Below are 24,299 nucleotides of genomic sequence, written 5' to 3'. Positions count from 1 at the left end.
CCAGCTCCCTCAAAGCAGCTTCGCGCATCCCTGTGTGCCGCAAACATCCCCGCACGTTGCCCTGGGTGTTGTGAGCGTCGCGGCGTCCTGCAAACCCCCTCGCGTCCCGCTGTGCCCCTGCGACACCTCCTGACACCTCCTGCCAGGAGGAGACGTCGCTGCTGGGTCTGGGTCTCCCCAGCGCTGCCCGGAGATGCAGCAACCCCCATGGCGCAGAGTCCACCCCAAACCCTGCGCCCCTGAAGGGCAGGTACCACCCCCCCAGCAGCCCTACCCCTAAAAAAGGCCGAGTGGGCACCTAGGGGTGCTGGGCTGGCAAAAATTTTGGGGAATGTTCTGGAGGGTCACGAGCCAGACTTTTACACGGGAAGGATGGCAGCTATAGGGCACAGAAAGGACCAAACTGAAGGGATCGGGGAGAAAAAACTAGAATTAAGCAGCAAGGCCACGGCACGCGGGCGATAACCGGCGGGAGCTGGCCCAGCCGACCTGGGATTTCTCCCGGTGCCGTCGTGTAAATACCACTGACGGGAGGAATGTGCAAGCACGGAGGAGAAATCCCCAGCCCCAGCCGGAGCATCGCCTCGCTCCTCCCTCGCAGCGGGGATCAGAAACCCTCCAGATGCTTTTTCTCTCCCCCTCCAATCCTCCCGGGCAACTTTTTCTTTTTTTTTTCCCCCACCTTTATTTCTCCGGGGTGTGCATCCCCAGCAAGGTGCAGCATCCCCGCGAGCCGTCGCATCCCCGCGAGCTGCCGCAGCTGCTCTGCAGATGCTGAGCCCCGCTCCAATCCCAAACTCATTTTCCCTCTTCAGCTGCTGGGCTTTTTTTTTTTTTATTTCCCCCCCCTTTTGTTTTTTTAATAACCTTCCAGTGCATCTCCCCGCCTCCTCCTTCCCCCCCTAAACTCTATTATGGCTTTGTGGGGTTTAGCAAAATAAACACAGCCAAACCATAACCCTCCTAATGTGCTAAATCGCTAGAAAAGCCAGAACAGCTTCACAGGGCAGCCCAGGGCTCGCAGCGAAGAACCAAAAGGCCCCTGAGCTTCTCAGCCCTCCAAGCAAAGCACGGCAGATGCAATCAATTTAATTTTTTGCCCTCCTTTTTGATATATTTTCCAGCAGGGGATGGTCCTTGCACCTGGGTCCCTTTGCCCAAGGAGGGTGTTGGTGGGTGCTGAGCCAGGCAAGACGATGCTAAAGCAAGGAGGGAATGAAGCAATGAGATAAAACCCTCCAGGATGAGGGGAAAAACTGCATTTTCCCTGCCAGACCCCCTCACTTTCCTCCTCTCCACATCCCCAAATTCCTGTCAGGGGCCAAATGATGCTCGAAAGCTGCTTAAAGGTTCATTTCCCTGCTCCCAGGGGGTATTTTTTCCCCTTCATGGGCTGGTTTCACTCTTCTCCTCGCAGAATGCTCAGCTTGCTCCATGCCTGGGAGTTGCAAAGCAGCAGAGGTTTTTTTTTTTTTTGGGGGGGGGGGTGGGGTGTTTGGGGTTTTTTTTAGGGCATTTTAGGTTTTTCGGGGTTCGCTTTCAACGGCGAGAGCGGCGCTTTCTCCCCACCCTGCCCAAGAATGTTTCTGCTGATATTAAACCCGACCCGGAGGCATTTCAAAGGAGCCAACTTCCTCGCCAAAAAAATGACCTCAGCCTCCCTGGTTTGGAGCTTTTTTTTTTTACCTTTTTAAAGCATTTTTCTCCCTCTCCTGCCTGCCGGGTGAGAGGCACCGATGGGGCCTCTCACCCATGGCCCCAGCCTCGCTGCTGGGCTGCATCTGTGGTGCCAATCCCCCAAATTTTGGTGGCTAGTTGAAGGTTTTAACCTGCAAATTCCAGTTTTAACCTGCAAATTCCAGGTTTTCCCCCGGCAAAACCCCTCCCTGCCACTGACAGGGGGATCCGGGGGCCAAACCTGCCACAAAAAGCCACCTTGCACCATTTTCTGGATACTCGAAAACCTGCAAAATTCATGTCCCCAGTGAAATAAGAGGAGGAAAAAAGCCCGAACAAAAAGCCGACGCTGCCCGTGATGTTTTCTGGAAGGAGTTTTTGCAAGAGTTTCCTTAACAGACTCCTCTGCATTTTTGCTTTTATTAACGTGGCGGCCTTCCCAAGGCTGCTGCGATGGTTTTGCAAGAGTGAAAACATCTCCTGAGTTAAAAATCCAGCCCCTCCGGCACCTCCACAGTGGGAAACGCTGAGGAGAAAGGAGGGAGACGCCGATTTAGAAAGGGAAATGCTGGATTTGGGTCTTTTCAGATGAAATTGCTTTCGTTTTTTTTTTTTTTTCTTGAATTAATATCTGCTGTCCTGGAGACACTGAGCTGATGGGGGCAGTTCAGAAAATAGAAATGCTGCTACAAGGAGTAAACCTGTTGGACTGGCAGTTCCCAAAAAGGCTGATGTTAGCGGGAAAATTCCAGATACGCTCCTAAAAAAGAGATGGGGAAACATTTCTACCCTTTTTCTCTGCTCAAAGTGGTGCAGCACCATCCTGGAGCTGCATCTGCGTCCTGCACTTGCAGCTGCAACCCTGCGCCCCGTAGCTGCACCCAGCACCCATCTTGCACCCATCTTGCACCCTGGACCCATCTTGCACCCTGCATCCCACTTCTTGCACGCTGGATTTGCACCCTGCAGCTGCATCTCGCTTTTGCATCCCACATCTGCGTCCTGCACCTGTATCCCAGATCCACATCCCCAACCCTGCAGCATCTGCACCCCGATTCATCCCACATCTCCTGGAGCTGCACCCTGCAGCTGCATCCTACAGCCCAGTTCTCGCATCCCAAATCCTGCACCTGCACCCTTCATCCCACATCCTGCACCCACACCCCAAACCCTGCCTCTGCGTCCCACATTCGCGCCCCTGTCCTGCTGCCGGGACCCCGAGGGCGCTAACAAATCCTGACAGTCCGACTGGTCTCTCCAGGGACCCCCCCACCCACACAGGGACCCTAGACGAGCTCAGCCCAGTCTCCTTGCTGGGCCATACTGGTCTGTGAACCCTATAGCTGCATCCTGGCTGCGCCTCATCCCCACCATCCCCACCCCAAGCACAGGACAAAAGATTAATTGCAATTAAAATAATGTGTGAGGCCGGATTGGCCCCATCCAACCCTTCCCTCCAGCTCATTCCCAGTCCCAGCTGGGCCTTGCTCCAGAGCAGGTGGGACACGGAATTCCCAAACTGGCCCATGCAGGGCGGGAGCGGGGAGGCTTCTCCACCCGCGGGGGCTCCGTTCCCCTCCCCGAATTGCCGTCCCGGCACATCTGGTGGGCAGATGTGGCCACGCGGCCGGGCTCTGCCTCCCAGATGGGGGACGAGCAGCGAAATCCCTCCACGGCATTCGAAAGCTATAATTTTTCCTTGGAAATCTGCATTTCCCGGCTCGTTGCACGCACTCCCCACCCCCGGGCGTGCCGCAAGATCCCTGTGCACGGCCGGGCCTGCGCCATGATGCTCTGGGGATGAACCATCCCATATCTGCACCCTAAATCCTGCTTCTGCAGCCTGAATTCTGCTTCTGCATCCCCCATCCTGTGTCCTGCACCTGCAGCCTAAATCCTGCATCTGTTCATTTATCTCGTGCCCCGTCCTGCGCCCCACATCTGCATCTGCACCCAAAATCCTGCTTCAGCCCCTCGCCTGTGTCCTGCATCCAGGTCCTGCCCTATATCTGGGACTCTGCATCCTAAACCCTCCATCCCTAAATCCTCCATCCCCATCCTAAATCCTCCGTCCCACCTGCATCCGGAACCCTCCGTCCTGCTTCCTCAACCCTCCCTCCCCCATCCTGCATCCTAAATCTTCCACCCCACTTCTGCATCCCCGATCCTGTGTTCTGAGCTGTGTCCTGTATCCTCCATCTGGGAACACATGTCTGCAGCCTAAATCCTCTCTCCTGCATCCTAAACCCTGCTTCTGCATCCTAAATCCTCCCTCCTGCAGCCTAAATCCTTCTGCAGCCTAAATCCTGCTCCTGCATCCTAAATCCTCCCTCCTGCATCCTAAATCATCCTCTTGCATCCCAAATCATCCTCTTGCATCCCAAATCCTCCATATTGCATCCTAAATCCTCCCTCCTGCAGCCTAAATCCTCCTCTTGCATCCTAAATCCTGCTTCTGCACCCAGCACCTTGCACCTGCACCCTAAATCCTCCATCCCCCATCCTGCTTCGACATCCTAAATCCTCCATCCCACATCTGCATCCTCCATCCCGCAGCTTTATCTTAAAATCCTCCATCCCATATCTGCATCCTAAACCCCCCCATCCCTCCTCGGCACCCCGAATCCTCCGGCCCACATCCCCCATCACCGCCCCCCCAACTCCGCACCCAGGATGCCGCAAGGAGGGCGAGGGACGGCGAAACAACCTGCGCCCGCCGGAGCACCATGAATTTGTGATGAGGTGGGGTGAGAAGCTGCCCTGGCCCGGCTGCCCGCGCCGCCGATAATGTTGGTTTAAGGCATTTTGCACGCTCCGGTGCCTCTCTGAGAGCGCCTTGTCCCCAGCGGGGCCGCACAATGGGCGCTTTCAGGGGCCCGGCTCCGCGCAACCCCCTTTTTACCCGGAGAGATTTTAAAATAAACCTTTTATCCCCCTAGAATTTCCCCCCTCAAACCCCGAAAGTGGAAAATAATCCCCCCTCCGAGCAAAAAAAAAAATAAAATTGGGAGTTGAAAATAATTCCCGTGGGATAACGGCGCACGAGACCGAGGCGGAGCGTGAGCGGGGCGCGGCCTCTGCCGGAGCATCCCGGGGGGGAAACGTGCCCCGTGACCTCCCCAAATAACCTATTTACAGCAGGTAATAGGTGAAAAAAAAAAAAAAATGTTGCTAAAGTGGAGGCTTTCCCCTCACAGCCTGCACAGGTGAGACCCACTCATGCAACGAGTTGTGTCCAGCCTCACACCCCCCTCAAAAAACCTTAATTCCCAAAGCATTCCCACAGCTTTTATGTTTTGGGTTTTTTTTTGCCCCTTAGAAATATAAATTCCTGAAGGGAGTGAACCAGAAAACCCTGTATTCAGCCTAATTATCCCCCCCCCGGCCGCAATCTGTGATCTCCAGGACAATTAAAAGCGGTTAATCCCAGTTGAAAAGCAAACAAGGTCGGAGGCGGCGTCTTCCTGCTTCCCCCTCGCCCGCTGCCGGGGTCTTGCTCCCCGGCTGCAATATAAATATGCAATTAAAAGATCGCCACTAATTGCTTTGCCGAAGAGGGGTTCCCACAGAAAAAAAAAAAAAAAAAAGCCAGGGAAAGGGATATTAAAAAATCTAAAAAAAAAGGGGAAGACGAGTAAAAAGTCTTTTCTACCCCATAATTAAACGTTGATGCTGCTTTGGGGAGAAATTGTAGAGATGTCTCAGGGTTTGCACTCTGGGGTGGGTTTTTTTTGGGGGGGATGCTCTTTTTTTTTTTGGGGGGGGGGGAAGGGGTTAATCCCTGGCTCTTCTCTCTCTCCAGCACTAACAACCCCTGGCAGCTCTCGGCTTGTTAGTCCTTCCGAAAAGCAATTAGAGAGGTTGGAAAATGAGGGCAGCTGATGCCCTGAGACAGGGCAGGAAGGGGGGGCAGGAGGGGGGGGTCAGCCCCTAAACCCTGGTGGGGTGTAACGGGCTGGTTTAGGGCTGCACAGCTCGACAGAGAGCCTGGAGTGGGATTTATGCTGGCTGAGCAATGCTGCGCCATCAGCAGGTTTCAGAGTGAATGACACCATTAGGTTTCAGAGTGAACGAGCCCCGTGCTTGTCAAGATCCCCCCAAAATTTTTAAAAAAATAAAAATGCTGTACTTGCAACTAGAACACCCCCCAACATATGAAATAAAACGGGTTATATCGCACCGATGCAGAGCAGCTCCTCGCATCCCTCAGGAGGATTTTTGGCCGCAAATCTCAGGGTTTGGGGCAAAACGCTGCTGCAGGTGGAGGGCTGGGCTGGACCAAACGGGGTTAATTGGGTGTAACAAGGCAAAATGGGGCCAGCGCCCCTTTTAGTGATGAAAATAACATGGGGGCTGGGGGATTGATCCCAAATCGCTGGTTTGTGGAGCACCCCAGGGCCCCCAGTTTGCATCAGGGCCCCCCCCCAGCACCCTGGGTGCACTCACGAGGCCAGCCCAGCACCCTCCATGGGCCGCAGCAGGATGGGACCCGTCGCAACCTCCCCCTTGCAGCCAGCGGCACCGCTTCATCCTGCCCAGGGCTTTATTGAAGCTTTAAAGTCTGAAGCGCGCGGTCGGTCGCTGTCACAGCGTTCGGGTGCTGCTGCAGGAGCCCCGCCAGGAGGAGGGAGAGGAAGAGGAAGAAGGGGAGGAGGCAGGTGGGGGGGGCTCAGGTGGTGGGCAGCCAGACTTTCTGGGTGCTGACGACGTCGCTGAGCTTGCCCTTGATTTTCAGAAAATGCCTCTTGAACTCCAGGCCGTCGCCCTGCGGAGGGGAGAGGCCAGGGGGGTGTTTTTGCATCTCCTTGCACCCCCCCAGACAGCGTCTTGCATCGCCCCACAGTCCCTGTGCACCCAGCGGGTGCTGCGCCCACCCTGACCCCCCTCCACCTCACCTTGGAGAGGCGAAAATCCACCAGAATCTTGCTCTCCATCTCCACCAGGTTCACCTTGAAGATGAGTTTGTTGTTCCTCCTGTCCGTGGTCGAGATGGTGACCTGGCAAAACGGCAGCAAAGCCGGGGGAGGGGGGGGTGGAAATCCCCGAATTATTGACAGATGCAACAGCACCCCCCACCCCACGATACGATTTTGCACCCCAAACCCCACGGTTTTGCACCCCGATCTCCACCTGGTTCGTGCAGCTCTTCTTCCAGCCGTACCCCATCTTCTCACAGACCTCCTTCAGGGCGCGGTAAGAGCCGTCGGCGTCCAGTTTGGTGAAGAAGCGCGTCATCCGCTTCACCAGCCGCTGCCACGGGCTCTGCCGGCCCCCAAAAACGGTGGCAAAAGTTACAAATCCGGCAAAGGTGGTAAATCCCGCCAAGGTGCAGCCCCAGCTCTGCAAAAATCCCTTAAAGAGGGTAAATATTGCAAAGCTGCACCCCCTGATGGTGACGGCTGCGAGCTGCACCTCCCAGGCTGCAAGGCTGCGCGAGACACACCGCGAAGCTGCACCCCAAATATTATAAATACTGCAAAGCAGCAGCCCCATCCCTGCAAAATCGCATCCTGATATTCTACACACCGGAGCTGCCCCCCAAATATCGCCAGGTTTTGCCCTGAGGTGATAAACATCACGAAGCCACGTCCTGAGACGCAAAACGCTGCACAGCTGCATCCCCAATATTGCAAATTATAAATATATTATTGCAATATTATAAATATTGAGACGCTGCTTCTTAATCTTATATCTATAAAGCAAAGTTGCATCCCCGATATAATAAATGCTGCAAAGTTGGACCCTGATGTTACAAATTAGACGCAAAGCTGCATCCCAAATACTGCAGCGCTGCATCCCGGCATCATAAAGGTCACGAAGCAGCATCTCAGACATTGCGAAGTGGCATCGTGATGTCATAAACGATGCAGAGTTGCACCCTGAGAGGATATAAACACTGCAAAGCCACATCCCTGATATTGTGGGGCTGCTCCCTATATACTGCAGTTACCCCCTAAACCTCACAAGGTTGTGCCCTGAGGTGATAAACCTCATGAAGCTGCATCCTGAGACGCAAAACACTGCGAGACCGCGTCCCCCGGGCTGCGAAGGTGCCTGCTGCTATTCTAAACGCCACGAAGTTGCAGCCTGACCCCCCCAAATCTGCTCTAAAAGCTGCACCCCAACGACGGCGACGCACCTGGGAGGAGCCGGGGGTGCCGAGGAGCTGGCTGTTGACCAGCATGTGCTCGGGGCAGGCGGGCTGGGAGAAGCTGATGCCCTGCACCAGTTTGTCGATGGTGGCCGCGCCGCTCTCCCAGAGCGCCCCACCAGTGCCGGGCTCCGGCTGCGACGTGGAGTAGCTCGCCTTCTCCTCGCTGCGGCGTAAGGGGAGAGAATCCCAGAATCATCCAGGTTGGAAAAGCCCTTGAAGCTCCTCCAGTCCAACCATGAACCTCACCCTGACCGTTCCCAACTCCACCAGATCCCTCAGCGCTGGGTCAACCCGACTCTTCAACCCCTCCAGGGATGGGGACTCCCCCCCTGCCCTGGGCAGCCCATTCCAACGCCCAACAACCCCTTCTGCAAAGAAATCCTTCCTAAGAGCCAGTCTGACCCTGCCCTGGCGCAGCTTGAGGCCATTCCCTCTTGTCCTATGGCTTGAGACGGGGCGTTAGGGGTGCTGCCACGAAGGAGGGACCCCGAAGGCGGGCGGCGTTCGAGCAGGTGACTTGCACTGCACGGGGATTTTTGTGGGGGGAACACGGGCTGGCGCGCGGCTCCCACCAAACCACCTCCCGGTGAAAACACAGGGAAAGCCCCTCAGCACGCAAACCCCTGCGACCTGCAAAGCCCCGCAGCATGAAAAACCCCGTGCAAACGTCCAGGAAAGCTCCTACTTGCACCCCCCGCCCCGGCAGCTCAAACAGCGAGGAGGCGACTCGCAGAGCCCAAGCGTGCACTTGCGAGCCGGAGCGCGCAGCAGGGGGGGCGCAGGGAAGCAGAGGCTCACCCCAGCGCGCTCTTCACCGGCGAGAAGTCCGTATCGGATCGGACGTGCTTGGAGAAGCCGCCGGGGGAGTCGGTGACGCCTCCGGAGGAGACACGAGCCCGCTTGACGCCTGCAAAGGGACAAGACACCCAATAACCGCCCCCCCCCACAAATCTGGGGGGACGAGCGCGTTCCCCGGTGGCCACTTACCCTTTTTGAGGGGTTTGCTGTACCACCGGTCCTTCTTGATGTCAGGGATGGTGATCCTCGCCGTCGGGCTCTCCGTCAGGATCTTGTGCAGCAAAGCTGAAGGAGGGAAAAATAGCGAGGGGAAAAAAAACGGGGGGGAAAATGGCACCCGCCCGCACGGAATGGGGCGCCACCGGCTGCCAGGTGCTTACCTAAAGGTGCCGAATCGATCTTTTTCCAGGGCGGGAGGTAGGTTTTCCTCTCCTTCCAGTCGCTGTACTCCTGGCAGCTATCGCTGGGCTGGTCCCAGGGCAGTTCTACCGGAGGGGAAAACCCACCGCGTTACTGCACTGGGGCGGGGGGAGAACGGAGAGAGGGAAAAACCGCAGCCAAGGAGGGGGCACAGCAGGATTTGCAGGGATGAGTGTTTGCGAGGAGGGGCGACAAAAACCGGTTCTGTGTGGTTTTAAAAGCGGGCCACGGGCAAAAGGGCGCGAAGGCGGCGCGACGTGAGGCCTCGCGGCGTGCAAGAGCCTGGCGGCAACGACCGCAGCGGGTTCGAGTGCCAGGGGTCTGCTCTGTGTCTCATGCATCCCCCCCACGCACCCCCTACCCCCCTTACACACCTCATACACCCCCTTCTGCATATAGGTCCCCTAGACACGGCAGGCGGCCCACCTCCGGCCAGCATGGCGGTCAGCACCACGCCGCAAGCCCAGACGTCGACAGGCTCGGCCCTGAACTCGGGGCGCCGCAGCAGCTCGGGAGCCACGTAGGGCAGGGTGCCGCACATCTTGTTGAGCAGCCGCTCCCGGCCGTTGTGCTTGAAGACGGTGGCCAAGCCGAAATCGGAGATTTTCAGGTTATCTGGGCCCAAATTCAAAATTCAAAAGTCATCAGTCTCACTCAACAGTCAAACTCAACAAACTTGTCAAACACTAAACCCAAGCTCAACAAACTCAAGCTCGTCAAACTCAAACGCTAAACTCAAGCTCAACAAGCTCAAACGCTAAACTCAAGCTCAACAGTCCAAGGCTAAACTCAAGCTCAACAGTCCAAGGCTAAACTCAAGCTCAACAGTCCAAGGCTAAACTCAAGCTCAACAGTCCAAGGCTAAATTCAAGCTCAACAGTCCAAGGCTAAATTCAAGCTCACAAACTCAAGCTCAACAAACTCAAACGCTAAATTCAAACTCGTCAAACTCAAACACTAAACTCAAGCTCAACAAGCTCAAGCTCAACAAGCTCAAGCGCTAAATTCAAGCTCAACAGTCCAAGGCTAAACTCAAGCTCAGCAAACTCAAGCTCAGCAAACTCAAGCTCAGCAAACTCAAACGCTAAACTCAAGCTCAGCAAACTCAAACGCTAAACTCAAGCTCAGCAAACTCAAACGCTAAACTCAAGCTCAGCAAACTCAAACGCTAAACTCAAGCTCAACAAGCTCAAGCTCGTCAAACTCAAACGCTAAATTCAAGCTCAACAGTCCAACGCTAAATTCAAGCTCAACAGTCCAACGCTAAATTCAAGCTCAACAGTCCAACGCTAAATTCAAGCTCAACAAACTCAAGCGCTAAGTTCAAACTCAACAAACTCAAGCTCAACAAACTCAAATGCTAAATTCAAGCTCATCAAACCCAACAGTCCAACCCAACAGTCCAACCCAACAGTCAACTTAAATGGGGGACGCAGAGGGACACGCCGCCCTCCCCACCTCGCTCGTCCAGCAGCAGGTTCTCTGGCTTCAGGTCGCGGTGGGTGATGCCGATGCTGTGCAGATAGACCTGGGGGTGGAGAGGGGGGTCAGCGCCGCGCAGGGCCTGTCACCGGCGTCCCCGGCAGCGCCGCCACACTCACCACACCAGCGATCAGCTGCTGGAAGAAACGTTGCGCCTCCGGCTCCGGCATCCCAATATCCGGCTCTGCGCCAGAGGAATAAGGGGAAGAGCAACTCTCAACCGTTTAAGGATTCATTTTTTAAGGCGTGGTTTTAGATAAACTAAAAAAAAAGTATTTTGAAGCGGGCGTACCGATGCGGTCGAAGAGCTCGCCGCCGCTGCAGTACTCCAGGAAGAGGTATTGCGTGGCACCCTCCCGCCGGTGCCCGTAAAATTTGACAACGTTCTCGTGGTTGAGCATCTTGTTGATGCAGATTTCCTTCTTGATGTTCTCGGGGCAGTCGGCCGCTCGCTTCATGTCCACGATTTTGACGGCCACGGCTTCCTCGGTGCGGCGGTTGACGGCCAGCTGCACCCTGGGGCGTACAGCGGCACAAAATGGGCACGAAACGCTGCCACGGAGACGGGCAGGGAACAGGCAGAGAACGCAGGCAGCGGGTGTACACTGGGTGTGCAACGGCCCCGCAACCGCCAAGCAGCGGGCAAACGCAGGGCGAGCAGTGGCCATGCAGTGGGCATGGGATAGCCAAGCTGGGAGCGAGCAGTGGGCACATAAGGGGCATGCAATGGCCAAGCAGTGGGCAAGCAGCAGGCAAGCAGTGGCCACATAAGGGGTATGCAATGGCCAAGCAGTGGGCAAGCAGTGGCCACATAAGGGGTATGCAATGGCCAAGCAGTGGGCAAGCAGTGGCCACATAAGGGGTATGCAATAGCCAAGCAGTGGGCAAGCAGTGGCCACATAAGGGGCGTGCAATAGCCAAGCAGTGCGCAAGCAGTGGCCACATAAGGGGTGTGCAACGGCCAAGCAGCGGGCAAGCAGCAGGCACATAAGGGGCATGCAATGGCCAAGTAGTGGGCAAGCAGTGGCCACATAAGGGGCGTGCACTAGCCAAGCAGTGGCCACGTAAGGGGCGTGCAACGGGCAAGCAGTGGCCACGTAAGGGGCGTGCAACGGGCAAGCAGTGGCCACGTAAGGGGCGTGCAACGGGCAAGCAGCGGTCACGTATGGGGCATGTAACAGCCAAGCAGTGGGCAAGCAGTGGGCACGTAAGGGGAACACAATGGCCAAACAGTGGGCAAGCAGTGGCCACATAAGAGGCACACACTGGCCAAGCAGTGGGCACGTAAGGGCATGGAGTGGCTAAGCAGTGGCCAAGCAGAGGGCATACACAGGGCAAGCAGTGGCCAAGCAGTGGCCATGTAAGGGTCATGCAGTGGCCACATAAGAGTCATGCAACCGCCAAGCAGTGGGCAAGCAGTGGCCACATAAGGGGCACACAAGGGCATGCAGTGGCCAAGCAGAGGGCATACATGCAGTGGCCAAGCAGAGGGCATACACAGGGCAAGCAATGGACACATAAAAGGCAAGCAACAGCCAAGCAGTGGGCACATAAGGGGCATGCAATAGCCAAGCAGTGGGCAAGCAGAGAGCATACACATGGCAAGCAGTGGGCACATAAAGGGCACGCAATGGCCAAGCAATAAGCAAGCAGTGGGCAAGCAGTAGCCACCTAAGGGCATGCAACGGCCAAGCAGTAGGTACGTAAGGGCATGCAAGTAGGGAAGCAGTGGGCATACACAGGGCAAGCAGTGGGCAAGCAGAGGGCAAGCAGTAGCCACACAAGGGGCACGCAACGGGCAAGCAGTGGCCACACAAGGAGCACGCAACGGGCAAGCAGTGGCCACACAAGCGGCATGCAACGGGCAAGCAGTGGCCACACAAGCGGCATGCAACGGGCAAGCAGTGGCCACACAAGGGGCACGCAACGGGCAAGCAGTGGCCACACAAGGAGCACGCAACGGGCAAGCAGTGGCCACACAAGGGGCACGCAACGGGCAAGCAGTGGCCACACAAGGGGCACGCAACGGGCAAGCAGTGGCCACACAAGGAGCACGCAACGGGCAAGCAGTGGCCACACAAGCAGCACGCAACGGGCAAGCAGTGGCCACACAAGCAGCACGCAACGGGCAAGCAGTGGGCAAACAGCAGGTACGTAAGGGCATGCAAGTAGGCAAGCAGTGGGCAAGCAGTAGCCACGCAAGCGGCACGCAACGGGCAAGCAGTGGCCACATAAGGGGCGTGCAACGGGCAAGCAGTGGCCACACAAGGGGCGTGCAACGGGCAAGCAGTGGGCAAGCAGTGGCCACACAAGGAGCACGCAACGGGCAAGCAGTGGGCAAGCAGTGGCCACACAAGGGGCATGCGATGGGCAAGCAGTGGCCACACAAGGGGCACGCAACGGCCAAGCAGTGGCCATGGAGAGGCCTGCAGGTGGCACCCGGCGGGGAAGGCCCTTGGGGCGGGCCGGGCCGGGCCGGGCCGGGCCGGGGAGGGGGCAGTGGGCGTGCAAGGGGCTCGCAGCAACCCCGACCCCCCCACACCCCCCCCGGCCCCACTCACTCCCCGTAGGCGCCTTCCCCCAGCGTCTGCACCAGGTCCCAGTCCTCCACGAACGGCACCGCCATCCCCGGGCCGGCCCCGCCGCGGGCCCCGGGCCCCGGGCCCGCTCCCACCACACCGCCCGTTCCCGCCGGCGCCACGCGCCGCGCCCCGCCCCGCCCTGCGCGCGCAGCCGCCAGGCCACGCCCCCGCCCCCGCCCGCAGCATGACCCCACCCACCCAACTCCCGGTGAAAAGCAGCTGAACGCCCCCAAAATCTGACGAGGGGGGAAAAAAAAACTCAACCAAAAACCCCAACAGAATCGGGGAAAAAAGCCCACCAAAATATTTTTTTTTAATTATTATTATTATTTGTAATTCCCCATTAATCAACCCCCGGTTAAAGCCGTTACTTCCGATTTGGCGAATGCTCCGTGTGTGTATATAAAAAATCACTCCCCTGCAGGCAGGGACAGGCAGGGATGTCCCACTGCTGCCTGCGCTTACAAACGGTATAAAACAAAAATAAAACACCCCCCCAACCCCCCCAAAAAAAACAAAACAACCCAAAATATTTCTGTTTCACAGGCAAAGGCTGGGTCAGTGCGGTAAGCGGCGCGGCCGGCGGTGGCTCCTCTACGTTCTTGACAAGCCGCGGTTATCCAAATCTTTCACCTGGGTGGTAAAAAAAAAACCCCTCTAGGTTAGGTGAAATTCAATAATTTTTTCCAAATCTGGGGGGTTTGGGGTCGTTTTGGGGCCATACCTTGTATATTCGGACCAGCCAGTGCTCTGTAGTGTACGCCTCCTCCAGCACGTCCAGCTCAAAGTCCTTGTTGCCAATTTCAGCGTTCCTCACCCGGTCGTAGCCCGGCGGTCGCTCTAGGAGAGGGCAGAGTCCAGGCAGCGCTGCCACATCGCACCCCAAAGGCAGTGGGGGTACAGCGGGGCACCCCAAAAATGGTGTCACCCCCCCCCTCCCCCCCGAGGGTGGTTTTGGGGACTTACTGGCCTCTGTGTAGACCTGGCCGAAGCGGTAGTAACACATCTTGTACATGAGGCAGTTGAGGAGCACTGGGGAGCCCTCACGGTCGACCCGAAACTCCCCCGTGGGGGTGTAGTAGTCGTGCTCCTTGATGTGGCGCCCCGTGTCCGTGCTGCCCCCGATCCGCACCATCCACAGGAATTTGTTGATATCTGAAAGGTGGGGAGCAAAGAGTTGGAGTGAAAGAGCGAGGGGTTGAGTTGGGTTGGGGAGCCAAGAGCGAGGGGTTGAGTTGGGTTGGGGAGCCAAGAGCGAGGGGTTGAGTTGGGTTGGGGAGCCAAGAGCGAGGGGTTGAGTTGGGTTGGGTTGGAGAGGCAAGGTGAGGGGTTGAGTTGGGTTGGGTTGGAGAGGCAAGGTGAGGGGTTGAGTTGGGTTGGGTTGGAGAGGCAAGGTGAGGGGTTGAGTTGGGTTGGGTTGGAGAGGCAAGGTGAGGGGTTGAGTTGGGTTGGGTTGGAGAGGCAAGGTGAGGGGTTGAGTTGGGTTGGGTTGGAGAGGCAAGGTGAGGGGTTGAGTTGGGTTGGGTTGGAGAGGCAAGGTGAGGGGTTGAGTTGGGTTGGGTTGGAGAGGCAAGGTGAGGGGTGGGGTTGGGTTGGAGAGCCAAGAGTGAGGGGTGGGGTTGGGTTGGGCGAGAGCAAAAAAGGTACGTGCAGCTTCCAAGAGGAGCATTTTGGTACCATTCGCAGCCTCAGCTGAAGGTGGGACCTGGCTCCTCCAAGAGCTCTTTTGGAGAAGCCTTCACCACCAGCACCCCATGGATGGGTTTGACCCAGCTGAGAGCGAGATCTTACCGTCAGAGGAATACCCGGTGAGGCCTCCGAAGATGACCAGCACGTAGCTGACGTCCAGCTCCCTCATGATCTCGTAGGCTTTCTCCTCCGTGGATGCCATCGCCTGGAGCAGACGCAGGGTCAGCCATGCCACGTGGTGCCCCAGACAGGGCAGGGCAAGGCAGCAGGCGAGGGAATGACCTACCTGACCAACGCGGGAGATGTGCGTGTTGTTCCAGGTGTTGTTGTCCACCAGGATGGTCCGGTTGGCCATGGCGGTGATCTGGTACCCGTAGTCCCACCAGGACATCACCTTCGCGTCCTGCAGCCAAACACCAGACGTCAGCACCTCAGTGGACAATGGTGGGTCCCCAACACCTGAACTTCCCTGTCCCGTTTACCTCTGGCGTGTTGTGACGCAGCCAATAATAAGCTTCTCTGAAGTCATCGAAGATGATCCTGCTGCCGTCGCCGCCCCGGGCAGACAGCACGATGGAGGGGGAGGAGTACGCCTCGCTGGTTACCCAGGTGGAATGGAAGGTGTAGGTGATGAGGAAGAAAGCCATGACCAGGATCATGCCACTGGCAACCTGGGGGAACAAATCGGGGTCAACGCTGGAGGGAAGAGGCCATCAGCCTCTCACACTTGGCCCCACCAGGACTAGGCCCAAGCCGGCCCAACACTCACTTCGTTTTTGATGGGATAGGTGGAATCTTGTTGCTTTTTGCTCTTCTTGTCCGGCCGGCTGATATCCAGGTTCTTCATGTAGGTGGACAACACCTGAGAAACCCCGATGCCGGAGAGGATGCACATCACCGGGGCCAGCACCAGCATGAGACGCACCTACAGGCAAGAGCAGAATTGTCGGTGCCGGTCAGAGCGGAAATCCGGGCAGAAATCTGAGAAACGAGAGAAATTAAATGCCATCCCTAATTCAGCATCTCGAATTCAGCGATAATTCAGCGATAAGATAAACCTGGAGCTGATTTTTTTAGCTTAGAGGGGCAGTTGCCACCATCTCAGATGCTGCCGAGGGGAGTTCTCTGAAGACCTCAAAATTGGCCAGTGGGCCTCAATTGAACACCCTTTAACTCCAAGGTGGAGCCAAGAACTAGTAGGTGCCTCCACATCAGAAATCAACCCGCATTTAGGGCTCGGGGTGCTAGAGCAAGAATGGAAACGGGCTCCTAAGCAGCCGGTTGTCATCGGTCCCTGCTCAGATACCTGGAGAATTTATTTGGGTTTGCAACTCAGCTATGGGAGACCAGGAACAGAGACCCAGGGGCGGACAGCGGTGGCCGTAAGGAAGCAAATAACACCAAAACCAGAAAGTTTTGCAACGTCACGTTCCCTCACTGCACAAAGGGGCGAATAAACTGGTTTTAAGGAAGGGAGAAAAGCCTCATGAACATCTCAGCCGGCTCAGGGTGGAAGAACCATCATCAACAAGGTCAGAAAGATAGATTAAATTCAGGTTAAGACCATTTTGTCGTGGTGCTCACGCCCAGCAGGCAGCAGCCCTCACCATCACAGCGGAGAAGTACATGCTGGTCACGCCGTACATGATGATAAAAATGCGGGCGTCCGAGAGGTTACTGAAGCAGTAATACAGACCGACTGCGAAGAGGAAAGAGAAAAAGGGTCAGGTTCACCTTAGCAGCTGTTGCCTGAAATAAAAACCAGCCGCCGAGGCACACAGCCTCTGCAGACTCAGCACCGTGAGGAGAGGGCAGGCTGCCGTCGCGGCCGGCGGAATAAAACCCTTCCGGTGTTACGCGGTGATTGAGTAAATCTGACAACGTCTGCGCTGGGCTCACCCGGGAACATGAAAACGAGAAGCTGCAGGTCAAAGTAATAGGAGGACCAAGTGGTGGGCTGGTGCTCGGAGACGGAGGCGATGATGGGGATGTTGTTCTTTGCATAGGAAGGATCCAGCAGGGAGTAGAAACGCCCCGTCCACGGGGAGATTTTCCCTAGGAAAGAGGAAAAAAAAATAATCATATTCAGTTCCATCAGAGTAACCAGCAACGCTGATACGTTCTCTCACACAGGATGCACGTACAAGGCTGAGCGAGCAATCCTGGGCCTCGTTTAACATCTCTATTACTCAAAACAACCATTTTAGAAAGGAAATACAGCGCAATTTTACCCTAAAAAGACTTCTCCCCCACCCGACCTTATTTTTAGCATCTCTTCGCTACTACAGATCGACGTGCAGTTTCTGAAGCACCAGCTCAGCGTCCCCGCTGAGTCACGGCAGGTTTGTCTCTGCACCCTGTATCACCCGGAGCCCAGATTTTACACAGCTGCTTGTGAAATATTTTCCTGTTAAGGCACAAATTAGGGCAGGTCCCAGCCTCCCCTGGGAGGGGGACTCGCAAGCACCGAAACCACAGCGTGGGCAGGAAGGCAGAGTTAGGACTGACAAATTATGTGCTCTTCAGAGGAGGAAAAGGAAAAAAAAAAAAAAAGGAAAGGAGGGAAAGCCAGCGGTGAAACATGCTCATCGCCACCATCTCAGGCTACCTGTCAGCATCAGCACGGCCCCGATGGTGAGGAGGACAAAGCCAACCAGGGAAATGACGCTCCGGAAGAGGATTTCGAATTGCTGCGGGTTCAGCTTGCTCCGAAGGTAGTCTACGAAGGCGTGGATCTGACACAAGCCGAAGACTCCGAGGGCAGCCATGTGCTCTGAGGAGAGGACGGGCTGCGAGCAGGGGAGAGCGTGATCAGACACGGAGGAGAACAAGAGCTGTGTTGGGCCCGATATCAGCTTTTTTTTTTTTTTTTTTTTACAAATCCCTTCTCAGCAAAATCGCTGCCAAAGTCATGGCAAACAGTCCCCTCCCCACGGACAGCAGCTGCCGTGAGTTACTTTTTTACATCAGCTTCGATTCCCAGATAGGAATTCATGTGGAAAATTTAACTGATTCTCTTGAAAACGTGAGCTAAGCGGGCGTTTTTCCTGCTATACCAAGACGCACGCTGGCGCAAGCGTTTCCTTCACCAAAACCAGAAATATTTTCACAAAAGGCAACCAGTGCCATGAAGGTTATTAGCAGCTTTGAAAGTCATCCAGCACCTCCAAAACTGATCTTGCCGAAGGTCACAACGAATCAGCGTAACAGGAGCTAGAACCAGAAGCCACTTATAATGTCAACAGCGAAGGCAAGAGGAGAAACCAGGTGCCACCTCGCTGTTGTTCTGCTACAATCCATGAAATGACCCATAAAATGACCGTCCTTGAGTCTGCAAATCCTCCTGGTCCCCACCTGGAAGCCAACAAAGGAGATCTGCATCGAGAGGATGGTTCCCAAGCAGTAGACTGTGCAATAAGCTACGTAGATCCTGTGGGAGAAGCGGCCGGTCAGCATCAGCACAAGAACGTGCAAGGGGATGAGGTTAATCAGAAAGACGTAGCCACCCCACGAGGAGACCTGCCGAGAGAGAAAACAGACAAAAAAACCCCACAGGTTCCAGGACTGAAGAGGTTGAACAGCAGAGGTCAAACGCGGCAGGTTTGATTTTTCCTGGGATCTTGCGCAGGATTTTCACCCAGCGGCAAAGCCAGCTGAGATGTGCTCTCTCTAAGGGCAGCCTCAACGCTCACAGCTGCCAGAAAACAAGATTTTTTCAACGCTGTAATAAAACTGCACGTATAAAAGCGCTAGTTTTGATAAGTGGAAGCGAATGAAGAAATCATTCATTCCATTTTCCCACCAAGCCCTTTATGGAGGTTCTAGCTCCCCGAAAACAAGGCCGCAGGAACGGCACACTGTGTATTTTTGGGCAGTATATCCAGAGTGGAGTCAGAAAAACCTCAGCGCCGGGGGAAGGAGCACCTACCATGTAGAAATAGGCGAGAGCACACATCGCTGCCCAATAGATGGAGCCGGTTTTGACGGCTTTGATCCACATGTAATAAGTTAACAGCATGCAGAATATGGCGATACCTGGGTGAAAGGACACAGAAGGGTCAAAGCAAGCTCACATCAGCCCAGAAATTATCATCTCGGGTGCACCAGAGCACTCAATTGCACTAAAAGTATAGATATAAATGCTTTTGCTGCTCCATCAGAAGGTGGAAGAGCACCTCAAAGAGCCAGGCCAAGGGTTTCAGATCTGATTTCCAGATTGAAGCACTGATGTTTGTGTCTTATGGAGATAACAGCTCACGTGGCTTCTTCCAGCCACACCAGCTAGCCCTTCTGGACACAGCGACTCCTTAAGTGGCCCCCGATAGCCCAGCTACGGGAGAGGAAACTGGATCCTCTTCTGCCCTGAGCATCAAGAACGAGCTTGCTGCCCTTGCCACTCCCAAAGTCACCGCCGGAACAGGGATAATAGCACAGGGGAGCCACGCAGACGCTCCGATCCCAAGCAGAGTTTGTGCAGGTGGCAAAACTCTTTTTGATTTGCAAAAAAGGATACTCAGGGATAGGGGTGCACTCGCAGCCGGAGTCGGGAAACACTCCATCTTCTCAGCCACGCAGGCGAGAACAACCACCCATCTCGAAGCAGTCGGGGTAGTAAACCCCAGGGACGTGGCGGGGCTCGCCAGGAAAGGACAGTTCCTCTATCATGTCCTGCATCATCTTTACCATCATTTTTCAGCCCCCAAATTAAAGGTTTCCTTGTTCCAAGTGCTGCAAACTCACCTTCGTTATCGTAGGAGCCGGCAACAGACCGAGAGATGTACCCGGGCACAACTGCAATCATGGCAGCAGCGAGGAGTCCTGCCCCTGCGTCCTGGGAAATAAAAATCACAGCCAGAGGGTGGAAAGAGCCATCAGTTTTTAGGGCTTTTGTTATCCCTACACATGGATATGCCTCAAAAGACTAAAAATTGAGTGTTGAAATTAAATTTTGAAACAGATCTCCCATTTCCCCGAAGTTCTGGGTTTTGAGCAGCGTGGTGGTCACCTCCAAAGCTCTGACACAGCCACGAGCTGCCTTTCCAAAAGGGACACAGCCCGTCCTCCTCCGCAAAGCAAAGCCTGCAAGGCCAAATGCTGGGTGCTGCCCTTGGGCCACAACAACCCCCAGCAGCGCTACAGGCTTGGGGAGGAGTGGCTGGAGAGCTGCCAGTCAGAGAGGGACCTGGGGGGGGTTGATGGCCAGCCGGCTGAACAGGAGCCAGCAGTATGCCCAGGTGGCCAAGAAGGCCAATGGCATCCTGGCTTGTAGCAGCACTAGCGTGGCCAGCAGGGACAGGGAAGTGATCTTGCCCCTGTGCTCGGCACTGGTGAGGCCGCCCCTCGATGAGTGGGTTCAGTTTTGGGCAAAACCTCACTCCAAAAAGGCCATTGAATGACTCGAGCGTGTCCAGAGAAGGGCAACGGAGCTGGTGCAGGGTCTGGAGCACAGGTCTGATGGGGAGCGGCTGAGGGAACTGGGGGGGTTTAGTGTGGAGAAGAGGAGGCTGAGGGGAGACCTCATGGCCCTCTACAACTCCCTGAAAGGAGGGTGCAGAGATGGGGGATGAGTCTCTTGAGCCAAGGAAGCAGCAGCAGGCCAAGAGGGAATGGCCTCAAGCTGCGCCAGGGCAGGGTCAGACTGGCTCTTAGGAAGGATTTCTTTGCAGAAGGGGTTGTTGGGCGTTGGAATGGGCTGCCCAGGGCAGGGGGGGAGTCCCCATCCCTGGAGGGGTTGAAGAGTCAGGTTGACCCAGCGCTGAGGGATCTGGTGGAGTTGGGAACGGTCAGGGGGAGGTTCATGGTTGGACTGGAGGAGCTTCAAGGTCTTTTCCTACCAAGATGATTCTGCGATTCTGTGAATGTCCCGAGCGTCCCCTCACCTTGAGCTCTTTGGTGAGGTGGTAAGTCACTATGGTGGTGAAAGAGGAGAAGAGGGGAGCCAGGAACACGCAGACATTTCGGATGTCGATGGTGATGTGGAAGAAGTGCAGCACGTGGTAAATTGCTGCCGATGTGATCATCAGGCCTGAGGGACAGAAACGACACCGTTCTCAGGGTGCTCTCACTCTGCTCGCAGCACCTGGGGTCGTTAGCTTGCAATTAACAGCAAGACAGCCAAAAGCCTCTCCAGGAAGGAGCTGCTGCCCACGATGCCTCAATGAAGGGCATCTCTGGAGCTCCCCTCCCCTCCCAGCAGGCATTCACAGCTCTGCTCCATGTACACTACCTGCCCCTCTCCCCATTTTCCCTCACACAAGGCACGTTTTTGGCTCTGCAGAAGTCAAGAGCTCACCTGGATAAATGGTCCCACCGATAATCCTGCCCAAGGGGTACCATGCTCGGTCATCAAACCAGTTGTGGAATTTATAGAAGCCCTCCTCTGCCAGAAAGCGGGTCGTGCGGTAGTTAAAGTACCTGGAATGGTGACAAGCACTAAACATCTCCGCATCCAGAGATAGAGATATCGACTGCTCACCACTCCTCGGGTCACGGCCGCAGCCCGCCATGTGCGTTCAGGAAACGAGGCAGCTTTTGACAGGCAGTTAAGTACCAAGTTGTGAGCCTGATACTCTTATCTGAGGTTTAGGGCTATGACAGCACCATAAAGGCTGACCGCGTGTTTTCCACGTGGAGGGAACGAGGCCAATTTCCCTAGATTGTCGCAAACCTCGGCTGCAAAGGTTCATCCCTCCTCCCAAGGGGTTTAAAAGTGGGTTTGCAAAGGTAACGTTCTCCCTTGCGCCCGATTTAATTGGCAACAAGCCTGGATTGTGGACACAAGTTGTACTAGGAGCCCTCTCTCCTGCTGCACCCTGCTCAGGCAGAGAATAACCACATCCCAGCAGGGAAGCGGTGGCGGGGATTACTTCCATCCAGGCTGCAGAAACTGCCCTCCCAATCCCTCATCCTCAGTGGGGATTAACTTCAGCCTGGCATACACCACCCCACTTTTGTGTGCTCCAGAAGAGAAAAACCCAGCAGGCTCCATGAAATGAGACGACGACACTTACGGGTCAAATTCATGGATGACGCTTTCGAATCTTAAGACGGAAAAAAGCCTCGTGGAGAAAGCTGCAAACGCAGAAAAAGGGCAGAGTGAATCTACTGCACTCACCAAGCCAGAGTTATGTTAGGTTTATCTACCTCTTTGCTGGATTAAAATTGTTTCTGTCTTAAACTGGTCATTGGGAAGATAAAAAAAGATGCAGTTTTCAAAAGAAAAGGTACAGAAGGAATAAGAGCGTTCACTGAAGACGTGCTTTAAAGACAGATGAGAGCTTTGCAACCTATAGAAAAGAAGGAGCAGAGAAGGCTCCATCCCAGGGTCCCCCGCTGAGGGCACCAGCAGCCAGGCTGGCGCGGCAGGATGCAGACTTACACAGCACAGCTGCCATCGACAAGATGAGGAGCTTGAGCAGCGTGTCTTGCTTCTCGTAGGACAGCCGGAGAAACCCTAACTTGGTCATTTTCACATCAAAGGCAGGTTGAGGACGCTTGAACACCTGAAAAACAAAGAGGGAAGATGGTCAAAGAGCAAGCTGGCTCGCAGCCCCACGATATCTCTAAATGTACCATGAAATAGGACCCTAAATACCCAACTCCTGCCCGGAGCTTTCACTGATCTGTGTCTCCCTTCCCAAATCCCTGCCTCCCATCCTCACCTGATCAGCTGCCCCAAGCCTTGGTTGAGGTTTTTCTTTCTTTTAGAGAGACGAGAACTTCTTCGGGGCAGAGGATGGATCTGTTTCTCTGCATACAAAACAAAACCCAAGTGTAAACTTTCAGCAAAACCACTAAATTTTCCCTGGCTGGTCTCTGGAGTTCAACCACCACCTGTAAACAATGCACAGAAAAATAATCCATGGAAAACACAAGAAATCGGTGCTGTTTTCTCACATATAGCAGGTCCAAACAGCTCCTGGCTGCTCCTACTTTGAATTATTTACATTAAACATATACATCCCAGTGGTTTGCTAGCACAGACCAGCAGAGTAAATCAGCTTTACTTACTCTGGACAATTCGTCTAATTCAACCTCCCTGGGTGGAGGAAGAGCCAGTGAAATCCTGGTATTAGAGACCAAGGAAGTGAAACTGTGGCCAGAAAATAACATCTTTCTACTGAAAACACTTTAAAATACTTCTTTACCTAATCAGTCCGGAAAAAAACCCTCCCACCACGCCCTGCAGGTTCAGTCTCAGAACTGGTGCATAAATCCTCAGTTCACATCTCTAAGCTACAACACTGGGGAGAGAAGATTTGGGCAGGCGGAGATTTAAAAATAAAATACAACCGGGCCTGAAAAAAATCATTCTGTAACCTAGAAGCAATTCCAACTTGCACACACTTGTCACTAATTGTTACAGAAATAACCCCGTGTTGTAATTATTTCCTGGTTTCCCTGGGGATAATATGCAGCAGCTAACAATGGCAGAACACAGATGCCTCCCAGGCACGAGTGGCTCTGCCACCAGGGTACCACCGGGGTACCCCGATCTCCACAGCTCCGGCAGATGACTCACGGGGTGCTGGGGGGACATTCGCCACCCCGTAATGCCACAGCTACTGGGGGAAGCAGCAGCCCCTGGCCAGTCCCCAAATACTGGGGTGGGAAGGAGGAAACGCTGTCCCTGGGCTACAGACTACAGCCTGGCTCTTGCCACCAGCCCCTCTGAGCTTGTCAGTACCCCACAAGCCACTGTGCCCCCCACGAGCGCCCCTGTGCTGCACACCACACCCTGCACCCCATCACTCCACCACTCCTGGGCACCCCGCAGGCCCAAGCACCCCTAAACCCCACAGATCCGCATCCTAAAGGCTCCAGCCGCTGACAACCAGCAGTGCCTCACCCCACACACCGGGGCACCCCGCAGCATCACCCACCCCAAAACCCACAATGCTACAGATCTTGGCACCCCGTAACCCCACGGCTCCCTCATCCCACAGCCCTGGGCACCCCGTAACCCCACAGCTCCCTCAACCCACAGGCCCACAGCCCCGGACACCCCACAACTCCCTCGCCCCACAGCGCCCCTCGGCACAAGACAGACTCCCCCCCACCCCTGGCACCAGGCCCCCTCCCCGGGCCGCGGCCCTCACCCGGGCGCCGCGCTCGGCCCCGCCGCCCCGGCCATCCGCCCCGCGCAGCCGCCCTTGCCCGCCGCCGCGGCCCGCCCCCGCTACGCCCCGTCCACCCGCCATTGGTCCTCACCGACGCCACTCCACTTGCGGCGCCTCTTATTGGCCGCGACGGCGAGCACTCAGCCGAAGGCGGGATGAGGCGGGCTACGTACGGGGCCCTCCCATTGGCGGAGCGTGAGGTGGGCGGGGCTGGCGGAGGACGAGCTGTGACGTGTCCGTCAGGGCTTGGGGCACCCGGGGGGCGGGGCGCAGCGGGTCACGTGGGCGGATGCGGAAGCGGAGCCGTCCCCGCCACGTGGGTGGCGCCACGTGGGTGGCGCCACGTGGGCGGTGCCCAGGGGAAGGCGGCAGCGCTGG

The 24,299-nt window shown here is 55.7% G+C and overlaps 2 protein-coding genes across 3 annotated transcripts; both read right to left on the bottom strand.

Annotated features, from left to right (window-relative positions):
- Window positions 1-6,202: 6,202 nt before the first annotated feature.
- Window positions 6,203-13,229, bottom strand: CHEK1 (checkpoint kinase 1). Its single transcript, XM_074851131.1, has 12 exons — window positions 13,093-13,229; window positions 10,824-11,047; window positions 10,651-10,715; window positions 10,508-10,577; window positions 9,476-9,664; window positions 9,010-9,114; window positions 8,819-8,914; window positions 8,630-8,738; window positions 7,817-7,994; window positions 6,808-6,939; window positions 6,573-6,674; window positions 6,203-6,442 (listed from the first exon to the last, which is right to left on the bottom strand). The coding sequence occupies exons 1-12, from the start codon at window positions 13,155-13,157 to the stop codon at window positions 6,347-6,349; spliced, it is 1,431 nt and encodes a 476-aa protein (XP_074707232.1). The 5' UTR covers window positions 13,158-13,229; the 3' UTR covers window positions 6,203-6,346.
- Window positions 13,230-13,394: 165 nt separating this feature from the next.
- On the bottom strand, window positions 13,395-23,969 carry STT3A (STT3 oligosaccharyltransferase complex catalytic subunit A). Of its 2 annotated transcripts, none has more exons than XM_074851024.1 (19): window positions 23,901-23,969; window positions 22,464-22,551; window positions 22,181-22,304; window positions 21,813-21,873; window positions 21,095-21,216; window positions 20,682-20,827; window positions 19,543-19,633; window positions 18,731-18,837; window positions 18,157-18,321; window positions 17,411-17,591; window positions 16,702-16,857; window positions 16,410-16,501; window positions 15,572-15,727; window positions 15,285-15,473; window positions 15,089-15,205; window positions 14,905-15,007; window positions 14,080-14,268; window positions 13,838-13,953; window positions 13,395-13,746 (listed from the first exon to the last, which is right to left on the bottom strand). In XM_074851024.1, exons 3-19 carry the CDS (start codon window positions 22,266-22,268, stop codon window positions 13,708-13,710), a joined length of 2,118 nt encoding a protein of 705 aa, XP_074707125.1. In that variant the 5' UTR covers window positions 22,269-22,304; window positions 22,464-22,551; window positions 23,901-23,969; the 3' UTR covers window positions 13,395-13,707. The 2 variants fall into 2 exon arrangements, with proteins under 2 accessions (XP_074707125.1, XP_074707126.1); XM_074851025.1 differs by lacking the exon at window positions 23,901-23,969 and adding an exon at window positions 22,813-22,831.
- Window positions 23,970-24,299: the final 330 nt, after the last annotated feature.

The sequence above is a fragment of the Strix uralensis genome, chromosome 26, assembly GCF_047716275.1.
Source record: "Strix uralensis isolate ZFMK-TIS-50842 chromosome 26, bStrUra1, whole genome shotgun sequence".
In the NCBI taxonomy this organism is placed as follows: Eukaryota; Metazoa; Chordata; class Aves; order Strigiformes; family Strigidae; genus Strix; species Strix uralensis.
This window is presented reverse-complemented; position numbering and strand designations above follow the sequence as displayed.

What these genes read in the sequence shown, in the direction of transcription:
- CHEK1 (XM_074851131.1), bottom strand. Translation starts at nt 13,157, where the DNA reads ATGGCGGTGCCGTTCGTGGAGGACTGGGACCTGGTGCAGACGCTGGGG. An exon ending in GACCGCCATGCTGGCCGGAG is followed by an intron (nt 9,115 to 9,475) that starts GTGGGCCGCCTG and finishes CCCCTCCGGTAG; the next exon opens with AACTGCCCTGGGACCAGCCC. An exon ending in GCACCCCCGGCTCCTCCCAG is followed by an intron (nt 6,940 to 7,816) that starts GTGCGTCGCCGT and finishes GGGGGCCGGCAG; the next exon opens with AGCCCGTGGCAGCGGCTGGT.
- STT3A (XM_074851024.1), bottom strand. Translation starts at nt 22,268, where the DNA reads ATGACCAAGTTAGGGTTTCTCCGGCTGTCCTACGAGAAGCAAGACACG. An exon ending in TCTCGTTTTCATGTTCCCGG is followed by an intron (nt 16,502 to 16,701) that starts GTGAGCCCAGCG and finishes TCCTCTTCGCAG; the next exon opens with TCGGTCTGTATTACTGCTTC. An exon ending in CACCGGGTATTCCTCTGACG is followed by an intron (nt 14,269 to 14,904) that starts GTAAGATCTCGC and finishes CCCACCTTTCAG; the next exon opens with ATATCAACAAATTCCTGTGG.